This window comes from Salmo salar, chromosome 01 (assembly GCF_965601325.2).
Source record: "Salmo salar chromosome 01, fSalSal1, whole genome shotgun sequence".
Taxonomy (NCBI): domain Eukaryota; kingdom Metazoa; phylum Chordata; class Actinopteri; order Salmoniformes; family Salmonidae; genus Salmo; species Salmo salar.
Window position 1 is genome coordinate 141,232,148 of NC_138291.1, and position 14,727 is coordinate 141,246,874.

Genomic DNA, 14,727 nt, shown 5'->3' on the forward strand with positions numbered 1-14,727 from the left:
AAACAGAAGACACGACATCATCAAGACAAGTTTTTTTTAATTAGAATTCCATTACTTGAGGTTGGGGGGAAAAAAACGAGGTGCTGTGTCTCGAACACACCAATTCAAAAAGATTTATAATTATGACAAAAATGGAAAGAAAACAAAGATACATGGATTTGTGGTTTATGACTTGGTAAAGGAGGGACCGAACCTACACAACAGCCTCCCTTCAAATGTTGTCTAACCGTACGAGTGTTGAAACTCGGGAGAATATGTATACTATGTACAGAGAGTGGGACATACAGGGAGTGTCGTTTGGCTACCGAGGGCACCAATGACAGCCAGGAAGGGGTGTAGGTCTAAAGCAGCATGAGCAACAACATCCACATCCCTCTTCATGTGACCACAGATCTTAATAAGACTAGATCGATATAAGCAACACTGTAGAAATGCCATCTTTTCTCACCTACAGGAAGATTCCACCATATTGCTTTCACCTACCAGCTGTCCTCTAAAGAAGAGTGGCCTCAGAGCAAAGACAAGGAGATGAAGAAATGTTGAGTTTTGGGACATGTAGAACTGCATTCAGCCGACAATACTCCTAATAGGTCCTTCCGTTTGTAGCGCTGTATGCGTAATGTAGAATCTTCCTTAACCTCTCCTGCAGACTCCCCTCTTCAGTGTAGTTACAGTAACAGCAGACTGTAGCGGTGGTGAAATGGTTGGTTCCCTCTCAGGGTTGGGCTCAATTAAAATCTCAGTTCGGTCAAGTCAGGAATTGAAAGAAAATTGGCTGAACTGGCTGTAAAATGCCTCTTTCCACCAGGCCTGTGACCAAAACGAACAGTTTTCACCCGTGATATGAAAACATACAATTGAAGTTGTGCACATCCAAAATCACAAACATCCTACGATCACACTGGGTTTAACGGACACCATGGTCCGCAACTGAACACAGCACAACCAAAATACACCAAAACTATTTATACTCAAACCAATTCAAAAGAAACAGACGGCATTCTTCTTAAACCAAGAAAACACCGGGCTTCGAATGCATCCGGCCTCCATCCTTACTAAGCCTTCTGCTCTACACCCGATATTCATTCAGACATGTTTACAATGAAATACGAAGGGGAATATACACGTATGTAAGCTTACGCGAGCAACACGTTTACCGAGGACTACTCAGCCAAACACCTACTGAAATATTAGTGCCACTTCAGTAACCAGTCAGAAGATTTAAAAAAAAACTTTGCCACAGTGTTTCTGTACAACGTCAGTTAAAAGGGGAGGTATCCATCCCCAGTGCCTGCCTTTATCCACTCAGACTGAAACACTCAATTTCAAACTCGATGACCAGTAGTGATAACTAATTAACTAACTAAACCAAAAGGCTAGACTATAACGGCCATGACATTACAGAATGCCTCTCTCGGTCCCTGTATTCATTCATGTATTTTAGCTACTTTAGTCACGACGGACATGGCGGCCACAGGTTTGACTATTACTGCCAAAACACTCAATGTGTGTGAGTGTAAAGGGACTGTGGTGTGTGAGAGAGAGGAGGGAATGGAGTGTCTACAGGATGATGGATTTGGGTAAGGGCGGTAGTAGGGTGTGTGGGGTTGGGATTGGGGGGGGTGTGATTGGTTCTGGGCTCTTCTCTTGGTTGTTGGGTCTTATTCCCGCCGCTCTATGCCTCCAGCTCGAAGCCTAGGCCCACTTTGTGACCGCCGGTGTTGAAGTTCTTCCCGTCGATCAGGGCTGACAGAGTCACCTTCACACCTGCACAGAGGAGAGGAATATCCTGGAGATGTAAAAGCAGTATAGCTCGACCTAAAATGACAGCTGTGCTCAGAGACCTTACTCCAAGGATATCATGAATTGTAATCAAATCAATCAATCATTAGATCTCAATCTTATCTATTGTGACTCACCTGGCCTGAGGGCCTGGGTGTAGCCGACTCCAATCAGGCTGGCGTTGTTCACTTTGGCCTGCAGAGGAAGACACAGGCAGTCATCGAACGTGTTCTGGTGCACAAATCTGAATTCATTGCAAAGAGCTGCATCCCTGCTAGGGGTGGGGCTACAGCAAGAGCCTGGGTTGAGACTCAGATCGACAGTGTTTGTGCGTGTTACTCACAGACAAGGAAGCGTCTTTGTCCAGGGCGTATTTGGCTGCGATGCCGAAGCGTGTATTGTTGCTGCCGGCCGTCCAGGCCAGAGTGACCGCCGTCTCCAGCTTGTCATCCACCTTCTGGTAGATAGAACCTCCAAACTCTGTCCCATCGTTACTGAAAGAGGAGAGAGAACAGGTAGACAAAAATCAAGCACGAGATCATACTCCTAGACAACCTCTCACCATTGTTCCTGAAGGAGAGAGAGGGCAAGATACAGTAAGAAACAATCCTATAGTGAATGAATACCTCCCTGCTCCATAACGTTATTACTGAGAAAGAATCCATAGAACGGGGCTTCCCCATTCATGTCAATGGAGGCATTGTGGGTGGACTGGCAGACATTTTAAGTGTACCCATGAGTTAACCAGTCAAATTGCCAGGGTTAGAGGTGTTACGTTAATGTTTCAAGTATCCCTATAGTTCTGTTATTCCGGCGCTTTCACTCCGTTATTAGTGCGCCTGCGCAGGAGTCTCGTTGTTGAAGATCCTGGCCTGAGTGCAGTGGCAACCATGTATCGTGCTAATACGGTGAGTAAACGTTGTTAAACTGGAACCATGTCGTTGTGTCATTTGGGAGTCAACATTGGTCGCAGAGGATGGTTAAGAACTACAATGTGCCACCTCGCTTCGACGAGGTCGTATGAAAATTGGGGAAATTAACTTGGAATCTGGACACGGGTTAACGTTACTAATCTGGACAAGAAAAAGCAAGCACTTGCGGTGGTATTATCGCTCGAAGGAAGAGCGAGCGATACAGCACTGGAAATATCCGTTGAGGATTTGAACAAGGATGACGGTATGGGAACTTTGATCAGAGCACTGGATTCTGTATTTCTTAAAAAGAAAGACCGTGCCTACGAGGCATATTCAAACTTTGACAGTGTTACTAGGGACATTTCGGTTGCAATGACGGACTACATCATTGATTTCGAACAGGATGCGCAAGATGGTTCTCCCGGATGCAGTGTTAGCTTTCAAGTTGCTAGATACTGCCTGTCTGGATGGTAGGTAGCCAAGTGGTTAGAGCGTTGGACTAGTAACCAAAAGGTTGGAAGATCGAATCCCCGATCTGTCGTTTTGCCCCTGAAGGCAGTTAACTGTTCCTAGGCCGTCATTGAAAATAAGAATTTGTTCACTTGCCTAGTTAAATAAAAGTAAACAACAACAAAAAATGGTAGGGACTGCTTGCACGGTGTGCTGACCTGCGTCAATGAATAACAGATGGAATGAAAGTGAGTGACTGAGCAGCAGAGAAAAGGCGCCAAAAAGTCACGTTCAAGACAACCAGACGAGGGCGCCATTTCCCGGCACAAATCCACTTGACATATGGAAGGAGATCAAAATGTGCTATTTGTCAAAACACTTACCATAGGGTTAAAGACTGTCCTCATAAAAATGAACAAGTTAAACTAACAGAGAAAGAGCAGTGTAACATTACTGTTTTCAAACCGATCTGCTTCTGAGATCTTTATAGTTGAATCCTTAAGATCTGCTGTGATTGATACAGCATGCGCATGCACAGTATGTGGTGCAAAATGGCTTGATAGCTATGTCAGTGAACTAAATATGAAAGAAGTACAAAATATGATTGAAACTAAAAAGGTGTGTATGGCCTGGCAGATGCATCACTCTACTGGTACAACAAAGTCAAGGCAACAATGCTGAATACAGGTGGAAAAATGTCACAAGTGGATCCTGCAGTCTTCTATTGGCTTGATCAAGACTGCAATGTGAATGGAGTACTTGCCTGTCATGTTGACTTCATCTGGGGTGGCTCACAGACCTTCGCTACAACTGATTCCACACCTCAAAGCTGTTTTCCTGGTCGGCCACAAAGGAGCAGCTTGCTGACTGACTAAAAAGGGACATCCGTGCTTCTTGTGCTTTTAAAGGCACTCAGTAATGTAAAGTGGCAGCTTTAGTAATACAAATAACTGTCACACAACCCATTTGTAATGGGGAACTTAAATAATACTTGGGACATTTAATTATGTTATTGATGTTTTATTTGTCTTTAAAGAAAAGTGGGAGATTTAAGTTCATGTTTTAAGTATCCCTATATTTCTGTTATTACGGTGCTATCACTCTTATTAGTGCACCTGCGCAGGAGTCTCGTTTATGAACCTGGCCTGAGTGCAATGGCAACCATGTATTGCGCTAATACGGTTGAGTAAACGTTAAACTTTAATCTTGTCGTTGTGTCCTTTTGACTTAACATGAGGTTCTAAGCCATTCTATGGATTCAATTTCTATTAGAGACACAGGGCAACAGTTACCAAACTTCATCATCTAACACATTTCTACATTTACGATGATTCACAAAAACAAAACCAGCGTTTTTAGCCATGACCCACTGCACTGAGATACTCACACGTTGGTGTGGAGCTGGAAGTCTCCAGCCTTGTATCCCAGGGCGAAGTTGTTCTGGGCCAGTTTGGACTTGGCCATATCGAAGGCCATCTGGTACCCGGCAAGCCAGCCGTCATAGCCCACCACGGCTGCTGCGTGGATGATGGGACCCTCGAAGTCAACATCACAGCCCACATTAAGGAAGTCACGCTTGTAGCCAGTCTTCAGCTTGCCACTCTTCTTTCTGAGGACAGATGAAGAGAAAGAGCAAATTAGACATCCAACAAATATCCTTTCATATCTGATCCTTGATATTCTAAAAAAGGTGATAGCATCTTCAATAAATAAATCCTAAATCCTTCCATATCTTTTAGTCAAGTCATATTTTAGTTAACCTCGCCTTTCATGTAAAAACGTCATGACCATCATGCTTTTAGGGGAAGAGGGTAATTTTGTACATGTATTAAAGTGTGAGTTCGACCAATTCCAGTCCCCTTGCTTAGGGCAGGGGTTTTCAAAGTAGGGTATTGCAGGAGGTCCGTGGCCAGGTCTCAATATATACAGTTGAAGTTGGAAGTTTACATACACCATAGCCAAACACATTTAAACTCAGTTTTTCACAATTCCTGACATTTAATCCTAGTAACAATTCCCTGTCTTAGGTCAGTTAGGATCACCACTTTATTTTAAGAATGTGAAATGTCAGAATAATAGCAGAGAGAATGATTTATTTCAGATTTTATTTATTTCATCACATTCCCAGTGGGTCAGAAGTTTACATACACTCAATTAGTATTTGGTAGCATTGCCTTTAAATGGTTTAACTTGGGTCAAACATTTCAGGTAGCCTTTCACAAGCTTCCCAAAATAAGTTGATTGAGTTTTGGCCCATTCCTCCCGACAGAGCTGGTGTAACTGAATCAGGTTTGGAGGCCTCCTTGCTCGCACACGCTTTTTCAGTTCTGCCCACAAATTTTCTATAGGATTGAGGTCAGGGCTTTGTGATGGCCACTCTAATAGCTCGACTTTGTCATCCTTAACCTGTTATGGCTAGGGGGCAGTATTTTCACGGCTGGATAAAAAACGTACCCGATTTAATCTGATTATTAGTCCTGCCCAGAAACTAGAATATGCATATAATTATTAGCTTTGGATAGAAAACACTCCAAAGTTTCTAAAACTGTTTGAATGGTGTCTGTGAGTATAACAGAACTCATTTGGCAGGCCAAAACGTGAGAAGATTCTGTACAGGAAGTACCCTGTCTGACCATTTCTTGCCCTTCTTTGTCATCTCTATCCATTACAAAGGATCTCTGCTGTTACGTGACACTTCCTACGGCTCCAATGGGCTCTCAGAGCCCGGGAAAAAGCTGAATGACGTAATTCAAAGCCCTGGCTGAAACACACGAGCGCTTTTGCTAAGTGGTCTATCAGAGGACAAAGGGCTTAGGCTCGTGCACTGGCCACCCCCGTCTTTCTGTTTTTCCCTCTATTTACCGAAACACAGATTCCCGGTCGGAATATTATCGCTTTTTTTACGAGAAAAATGGCATAAAAATTGATTTTAAACAGCGGTTGACATGCTTCGAAGTACGGTAATTAAATATTTAGAAATCTTTTGTCACGAAATGCGCCATGCGCGCGATCCTTCTTTACCATTTCGGATAGTGTCTAGAACGCACGAACAAAACGCCGCTATTTGGATATAACGATGGATTATTTTGGACCAAACCAACATTTGTTATTGAAGTAGAAGTCCTGGGAGTGCATTCTGACGAAGAACAGGAAAGGTAATCAAACTTTTCTAATAGTAAATCTGATATTGGTGATTGCTAAACTTGGTGGGTGTCTAAATAGCTAGCCCTGTGATGCCGGGCTATCTACTGAGAATATTGTAAAATGTGCTTTCACCGAAAAGCTATTTTAAAATCGGACATATCGAGTGCATAGAGGAGTTCTGTATCTATAATTCTTAAAATAATTATGTTTTTTGTGAACGTTTATCGTGAGTAATTTAGTAAATTCACCGGAGGTTTGCGGGGGGTATGCTAGTTCTGAACGTCACATGCTAATGTAAAAAGCAGGTTTTTTATATAAATATGAACTTGATTGAACAAAACATGCATGTATTGTATAACATAATGTCCTAGGAGTGTCATCTGATGAAGATCTAAGGTTAGTGCTGCATTTAGCTGTGGTTTGGGTTTATGTGACATATGCTAGCTTGAAAAATGGGTGTCTGATTATTTCTGGCTGGGTACTCTGCTGACATAATCTAATGTTTTGCTTTCGTTGAAAGCCTTTTTGAAATCGGACAGTGTGGTTAGATTAATGAGAGTCTTGTCTTTAAAATGGTGTAAAATAGTAATATGTTTGAGAAATTGAAGTAATAGCATTTCTAAGGTATTTGAATAACGCGCCACGGGATTCCACTGGCTGTTGAGTAGGTGGGACGATTTCGTCCCACATACCCTAGAGAGGTTAATCAACATCAAAGAGAATGAGAGAGTGCCAAGAGTGTGCAAAACTGTCAAGGCAAAGGGTGGCTACCTTGAAGAATCTCAAATATATTTGGATTTCTTTAACACTTTTTTGGTTACTACATGATTCCATATGTGTTTATGTCTTCACTATTATTCATCAATGTAGAAAACAGTAAAAATTAAGAAAAACTCTGGAATGGGTAGGTGTGTCAACTTTTGACTGGTACTGTAGATAATTTGTAGACAGCAATAGCATGATTTGTCTGATTCTCAGTTATAATGGTATGGGAATAATGTAGCATTTTATTTTGTAAAGTATTTTTTTGCATCAAACACCACAACAACATTTTCAGTCACCTCCTTGTCTGAAGGACAATTGGATTAGTCTCATGGAATGTGGGCCTACATTGAACACCACACATTGGCTGCTACTGTAGGCTGAATGATAGAACAGCCATTTCCATGTTAAAATGTTATGCAATGCATTTTTTCCCATTATGATCAAATAGCCACAGTAGCCTACTTGACCACTGTTAAAACTAACTTAAAGCGGGTACATCCTGCGTTCACAGTAAACGTGCGCTGGAAGTTGCACAGAACTTTCACAATGTTCAAGTTCGCAGACCTGTAATTTGCTAAGTGCCCCAAAAAATGAGAGGAATATTTATCTCACATAGAATGCACAACAGGATGACTAGGTAAACTATTCTACTATGAGGTTGTTTAATTTAGCTTTAACATTACATGGCAAAAATAGTAGCACTGGAAAGTGCTGAGCGATATCATCCTGTGCGATAAAATATAGGCTTTGACTGACTTTACCAGCAGCTACAGTAGGCTACACACCGCTGTTTGAGTTGAGCGCACTATAGACTATTTCATGCCCTTCATCTGAACATCAGTGTCAGCACCAATCATGCATGTCAGTTCATTACACACAGCATAACAGAGAACATTAAATATTTGAGAATAATTTTATTTGGGAATTTATTTCATCGAATAGTCATTCTACTTTATTAGGCAATGTTATTCCCTCCCCGGAGATGTTTTTATTGCGGACCAAAAACGTTAACCCCTATAAATGGCATATATACACTGAGTATACCAAACATTAGGAACACCTTCCTAATATTGAGTTGCACATCCCCTTTTACCCTCAGAACAGCCTCAATTCAGGGCATGGATTCTACAAGGTGTCGAACGTGTTCCACATGGATGCTGGCCCATGTTGAATCCAACGCTTCCCACGGTTATATCAAGTTAGCTGGATGTCCTTTGTGTGGTGGACCATTCTTGATACACACAGGAAACTGTTGAGTGTGAAAAACCCAGCAGCGTTGCAGTTCTTGACACACTCAAACCGGTGCGCCTGGCACCTACTACCATACCTTGTTCAAAGGCACCTCAATCTTTTGTCTTGCACACATACACAATCCATGTGTCGATTGTCTCAAGGCTTAAAAATCCTTCTTTACCCTGTCTCTTCCCCTTAATTCACACTGATTGAAGTGGATTTAACAAGTGACATCAATAAGAGATCATAGCTTTCACCTCGATTCACCTGGTCAGTCTACGGCATGGAAAGAGCAGGTGTTCTTAATGTTTTGTCCATACATATCAGATTGACGTCTCTTTCTCTCACCCTGTGTTTGGTACGAAGGATGTGTCCAAGGCCACCTTGAGTCCCTGAGCCAGCTGGTCCTCCACAGTGACCTCTGTGGCCAGGGTGTTGTCGGTGTTCCACTTCTGGTTGAAGCTCAGGCCCAGCTCCTTCATCTTGTACTTGGTCTCCAGGTTACCTGCTGCCTTCCCCGTGTCTGTGTTACTGGAACCTGATGTGTTGAACTCCTGAGAGGGTGAGAGAGAAAAAAAAGAGTGGGAGAATGTGTGAGACAAGCGACGGTGTGAGGGGAGAGAGAGTTGGGGTCACAGAGTTTAAAAGGACTGAGGGAATGAGTAATGAGTGAGAGAACGGGAGAAAGAGACACATCTAGAAGAGCAGATCGTTGAAACGGGCAGTTTTGTGCTGCCTGCAGAAGACATCCTGAAAGAATCATGCATTATGTGAGGAGAAACACAGAAAACGTTACAGGTGAAAAGAAAAGTGCGCGAGGAAAATAAAGGTCAAGAAAATGAGGGATGCAAGGTAAGGATGGTGGATGACTGGATCCCTGGGAGAGAGGAAGGATAGATCATTTGAATGGAGACAAAAATAATTATAATATTCACTGGACAGTGATGAAGATGCAAACAGACCGACATTACCATCAGCTGGACATACTTTTAAAAGTGAGATCAGACAGTCTGCATCTCCCGGCACATATCACGGATCATGCTGTATATACATATAGTACAGACATCAGTACACTGTGGGAGAGTCTTACCATCTACAGTAGAGAGCAATCCAGGAGGCAGCGGGACAGAGCAGGGGTTAGGATGGCAGATAGGGAGACAGACAGCACAGTCCCCCCCCCCCCACACACACACACACACACACACACACACACACACACACACACAGTCTTACACCAGGCCTTTCATTACTCTCTATCCTGAATGATAGACCCCCTCGCAACCTGTGAACCTTAGAGCTCAGAATTACAGACAGTTAGAATGGTTGTGTTATTACAGAACCATAGACAGGATTAGAGAGAGAGAGAAGCTGAGGCAGAGCAGGTGGGACAGAGGAAAGAGGGGAAAGTAAAGGGGAAAAGGACAGTAACAGAAGACTCACCACTCCGCTCTGAGACTTGGTCTTCAGGTCCAGCTTCACAATGCCGAAGCCTGGATGGTTAAACAAGAGGTTGATGAGTTAATGTTAGATCTGAGCAGACTCGTAGAGTTATTAAACACACATGGCCGCAATATACTCGAAGACTTCTGAGAAAGTATGAATGGCAATTGGTTTATGATGCATTGAATTACACATAGTTTGCTTTGCTTTCTAACAAACCATAACCTCGCCAGCCAAGTGCAATTTAAAAATGTGTTACATCACATTGACTGATTCCCAGTTGACTTCTGCGCTTCAAATTCTGGCAAGACCAGGCTATAAACAGTAACTTGATCTGTTCTTCACTGCTTTAGCCAACTCCCCTGACAGTCATTTGTTTTGTGTGGAATTTTGGCTTCTCCTCCTTAGCATTACTGTTCAGGTGTGCAAACATTTTTACTATTAACTCACCATAGCCCTTGCTGAATATGTCCTTGGCAGCCTTGCCCAGGTCTGAATATGAAGGAGGAACAGCCATTGCACCTGGAGAAGAGAGAAGACAGGACATTCAACACATGTAGGCCTGTGTCCCACTGCAATATTTGACTCAGTTCACATAGGTGGTTAGTCAGTGGAGTGTGATTTTCTAGAATATTGCAAACAGCTGACATGATTCTCTCAGGACTGATTTGGAAAAGTCAGAGGTGGTATGTATTTTCTTGACTGGGGAAAACAGGAGCTTGCAGAACAGGCTGCAGTATTTGCAAACCTAGGCCCTTGTTATGGCTTGACAGGACTGGGTATAGACACATATAGTAACAATATTTGCAGGCATCACAAAACCAAACTGAGAAAACAAGTGCATGTGTGTTTATTAAGGATCCCAGCAGCTACTCTTCCTGGGTTCCAAACACATTAAGGTACGTACATCACACATAAAACAAAAGATAAAACAGTACAACATTACCCTCTTCCTGTGGAACCATAAGATGTAAGGATTGGAGAGAAGGAGGGGTGTCTAAAGTGGAGTATATATACTTGTGATGGTGGGAACATGTCTTTGTCTGAATTACAGCTGTAACGACCCTTTGAGAATAATTAAACTTGGTTGATCTTCTCTAGTGTCCATGAGTTATTTACTCTGGAAAAATTATAACCTAACACAAGGCAGAGCAGCGCTTTATAATGGACAGACTTCTCCCCATCTTAGGTACTGCTGTATCAACATGTTTTGACTAGGGATGTAACGGTTACCGGTTTCACGATAAACCACGGTAAAATTCCCAACGGTTATTATTACTGTTTCTAATTATTATTATCATTAAAACGCACGGTAAATACTGTCCAGCCTCAACCAAAGTTAGCAACAGTCTGACGCAGGCGCAGCATGGGTTTTATTTTGTGTGGAAACATGGCGGAAGGCAGTGACAGCGGTCGGGTGATTTTGCAGCCTTCTAATGTCCAAATCTGAAGTGTGGTCGTATTTTGAGTTTTACAAGAGTGCTGAAGGAAACTTAATCGAAGATGGTCACCCTGTCTGCAGAACATGCAACGACAAAAAAAAAACGCTGCGAAAGGGGGCAACACTTCAAATCTCTTGAGTCATCTTCGCAACCACCACTTTATAGCGAATGAAAGGTAAGTTAACGTTTAGCTCAATGCATGATGTGGGGACTTCGGAATGGGGGGAAATGTAATGCTTTGTCTGTCTAACTTGCTAATAGCTTGTCAATCATGTAAACGGAAGCTTTCAGTGTTACCTACTTTTGTAAAAACACGACACGTTGTTCTGCTGCTGTATGCGACGTGTGTCTGCAGACTATAAGCCCATTGCACACAACACGTTATGTAGTTTTGTCACCCAACCAACATTTTCTTCATTTAAAATCCGTCAGGTTGTAAAAGTGTTCCAACAGGAGAAACACTATAGACTCCTATACAAGACTCCTGTATTTATGTCAATTGTTGGGCTCATTGCAATTACTATCACTGTCTTCTTAAGACTCATTTGTATTTATGTAAATTGTGCATGGGGTCATTGCATATACTCAAATGCAACACAGAATTTAGACTGTAATAATTATTATTATAATGTAACACTAATAATAATACATTTGCTATTCCCTTGTTTACAGAGTGGGCGTGCAGCCATCTTTAATGTTACTATTTTAAATGTTTATGCACACAAAGTGCATAGTACTGCAAATTTTATTTGTTGTTTATTTGATTTGCTTACTTAAGGTTGTGTTCATTTAAACCTGCACAAGGGAAACTTACCTCTCATGGCGCCATCTTTAATGTTAATGTTATTATTTTAATGTTTATGCACATAAAGTGCATAGTTCTGCTAATTTTATTTGTTGGTTTTCAATATAAAACTTGGTGAATTGATTTCAGTGTGTGTGTGTGTGTGTATCACTACTTTTTGAACATTTCCAGCACATTTGAACAATACCGCGATAATTTGTCACTATAATCGTGATATGAAATTTTCACAACGTTTAATCTCTAGTTTTGACCATGACAGTTTACAATCCAATGTTACTCCAAGCAGTTTAGTCACCTAAACTTGCTAAATTTCCACATTATTAATTATAATATTATGTCGATACCTAGTTGATTTTACAGAGACATTTCTATTCATGTGTATTTTGAGATACCTTTAAATGTCGCAAAGCATTCTATTCATTAAAATAATCAGGTTAGTAATAATAAGTAAATGTATTGATAATATTGAAAAATATATAATTTGCTATTCTAGTTAGTTAGCTAATGTTCAACGCTATAAAATTGTTTATCCTGCCAACTACCTAACAATGAGACTCTGGTTAATCCACTCCTGATTTTTTATTTTACCTTTATTTAACAAGTCAAGTCAGTTGAGAACAAATTCTTATTTACAATGACGGCCTAGGAACAGTGGATTATCTTTCAAATTGAGCAGTCAATGATAGCTAACGTTAGCTAGCTTTAGCTGAAAGCTAGTATCTTGAAGGTGAGGGCCATAGGGCACAAAGTAATATCTTTGTGCCCTAATATCGGGCTTAACATGTATTGTGCACCGTCCATTTCGGACAACGGACAGATGGGACACTTGGAGAGTGGTCTTTAGCAAGGCTAGCCAAATTGTCCTAGTTGGAATGCTGGCTAGGCTAGGTAACTAGCTACATCTGCGTTGGGGTGGCTTGACTTCATCAGTAAATTAGCTAACTAGCCAACATCTAAGTAATTCCTATGTTAAGTCATTGTAATGCAATAATTTATATATTGAGTTTCAACACAAAATTATATTTGGGATTAGACGGCACGACATTGGCAAACAACATTATGTAACATTTGGTAGGGCACTAGCCAGTGCTCAGAACTAGCTAATTAGCTTGCTAGCTAACCACATTACTCAACAGATGGACATTGGAATAGTCCCTTGTAGCGGGCTAGCTAGTTGGTGCAGTGGCTAACCTTGGACAAACGCGCTAGTTAGTGACATGCATTTCCCATGATTATTCCATGCAATAAACAGCATTATAACAAATAAACCGTTGTGTTTATATTAGCTATATCAACAGTAGCTAGATTGTTCATACCGATGTTATGTTGTGAAGCGTCTGAGCACTGTTCTTCCTTCACCCTGTCAAAGGTAGCGTACTTTAGCTCTCTCCCACCAACTAGCATGAAGAATCTGCTTGGCAAAGATAGGGCACAGTGAAGGAGACGCAATGAGCATGCGCAATTCACCGGGGCGAGGGCATGAATGACTGCAGCAGAATGTTTTAGCTACATCATTTGTCAAATTCATTCCAGCATTTGCCAATAAAGCAATATATTCAGTCAATTCAATTTATTCATAGTCAAATTGCATCTCAAAGGGCTGGGGGCTTGGGAGGGACACTGGCTCTTTTGCAATCTTCAGACTTTTTGCAGCCTACAATTAATTTGGTCAGCCGCATCCCACTGCATATTTCGTTAAGGAACGCCTCTTCTGTGAAGTACGCATGTGCAATAACTCAATTCGCGTTTGCGCTCCTAAACAACGAGATTTAAAAAAAAAAACTTTTGCAAAGGCTAAAGTCTACAAAACCTAGTCCACTCTGTTCATAACATATTATAGTTTTGGGGACAGAAAACTGAATTGAGATCAAATGTTTAATCGATAAGAAAATGTGCAGAATGTCGGCCAAAGTCCATCTCGTTCCGTCTTCTCCCTCTGCCGGCCAGTGGGCTTCCTCTCACTACCATATTTGTTAGTGAGTGGAAACGCTAAGCGGATGCTTCACATTTATAGAACAATGGTGTATCTGTGATAAAGCCATCTTTGACTTTGTGGCCATGGTAAACTAGTGGAAACCGCATCCACTGGAGATCCATAGCGCCCACTAGCGCGCAGGCTGACTCCATTAGGTTATATTTGGACGAAAATAGCATTGTTTAGTGACAAATAATAGGATAAGAAAGCTACGAAGTCGTCACTACTGTTGTTGTAGGCTATATACATGGGGGATGTAGTAGGCTTACCTAATATAGGGCCCAATGACGTGTCAGTGTCGAAGGCTGCCTATAATTTGTGTAAAGCTCCCGAGTGGCGCAGCGGTCTAAGGCACTGAATCTCAACGCAAGAGGCGTCACTATAGTACCTGGTTCGCATCCAGGCTGTATCACATCCGGCGGTGATTTGGAGTCCCATAGGGTGGCGCACAATTGGCCCAGTGTCGTCCGGAGTAGGCCGTCATTGTAAATAAGAATTTGTTCTTAACTGACTTGCCTTGTTTATACCTACATACCAGGCCACCCTAAGAAATGTAAAGGTTGTTTGAAGAGGCCAATGTTGGAAACTGTTTTTATAAAGTCTATGGTGGTTGAGGCCAACAAGGGCTATGGGGCCGCTATGAATAACACCAGCCTACTACTGACTGATAGATTTCTTTAGGGGAGGCTGCAGTTATTCTGTCTGGACTATGGCAAAATGAACTACTAGGCTAATCAAAGCAGCTGAGGAATTTCCCGTTCCACCTTAAATCGGGTT

The 14,727-nt window shown here is 41.8% G+C and overlaps 1 protein-coding gene across 1 annotated transcript; it reads right to left on the reverse strand.

Annotated features, from left to right (window-relative positions):
• Window positions 1–20: 20 nt before the first annotated feature.
• LOC106562702 (non-selective voltage-gated ion channel VDAC2) lies at window positions 21–14,364 on the reverse strand. Its single transcript, XM_014127696.3, has 9 exons — window positions 14,339–14,364; window positions 13,292–13,386; window positions 10,179–10,250; window positions 9,729–9,778; window positions 8,637–8,842; window positions 4,534–4,755; window positions 2,126–2,276; window positions 1,920–1,977; window positions 21–1,767 (listed from the first exon to the last, which is right to left on the reverse strand). The coding sequence occupies exons 1-9, from the start codon at window positions 14,347–14,349 to the stop codon at window positions 1,676–1,678; spliced, it is 957 nt and encodes a 318-aa protein (XP_013983171.2). The 5' UTR covers window positions 14,350–14,364; the 3' UTR covers window positions 21–1,675.
• Between the last annotated feature and the right edge of the window lie 363 nt (window positions 14,365–14,727).

Coding starts and splice junctions, on each gene's coding strand:
- LOC106562702 (XM_014127696.3), bottom strand. Junction 10,251..13,291: donor CGCTTCACAACATAACATCG/GTATGAACAATC, acceptor TCTCTTCTCCAG/GTGCAATGGCTGTTCCTCCT. Junction 4,756..8,636: donor TCCTTCGTACCAAACACAGG/GTGAGAGAAAGA, acceptor ATCTGTCCTCAG/AAAGAAGAGTGGCAAGCTGA.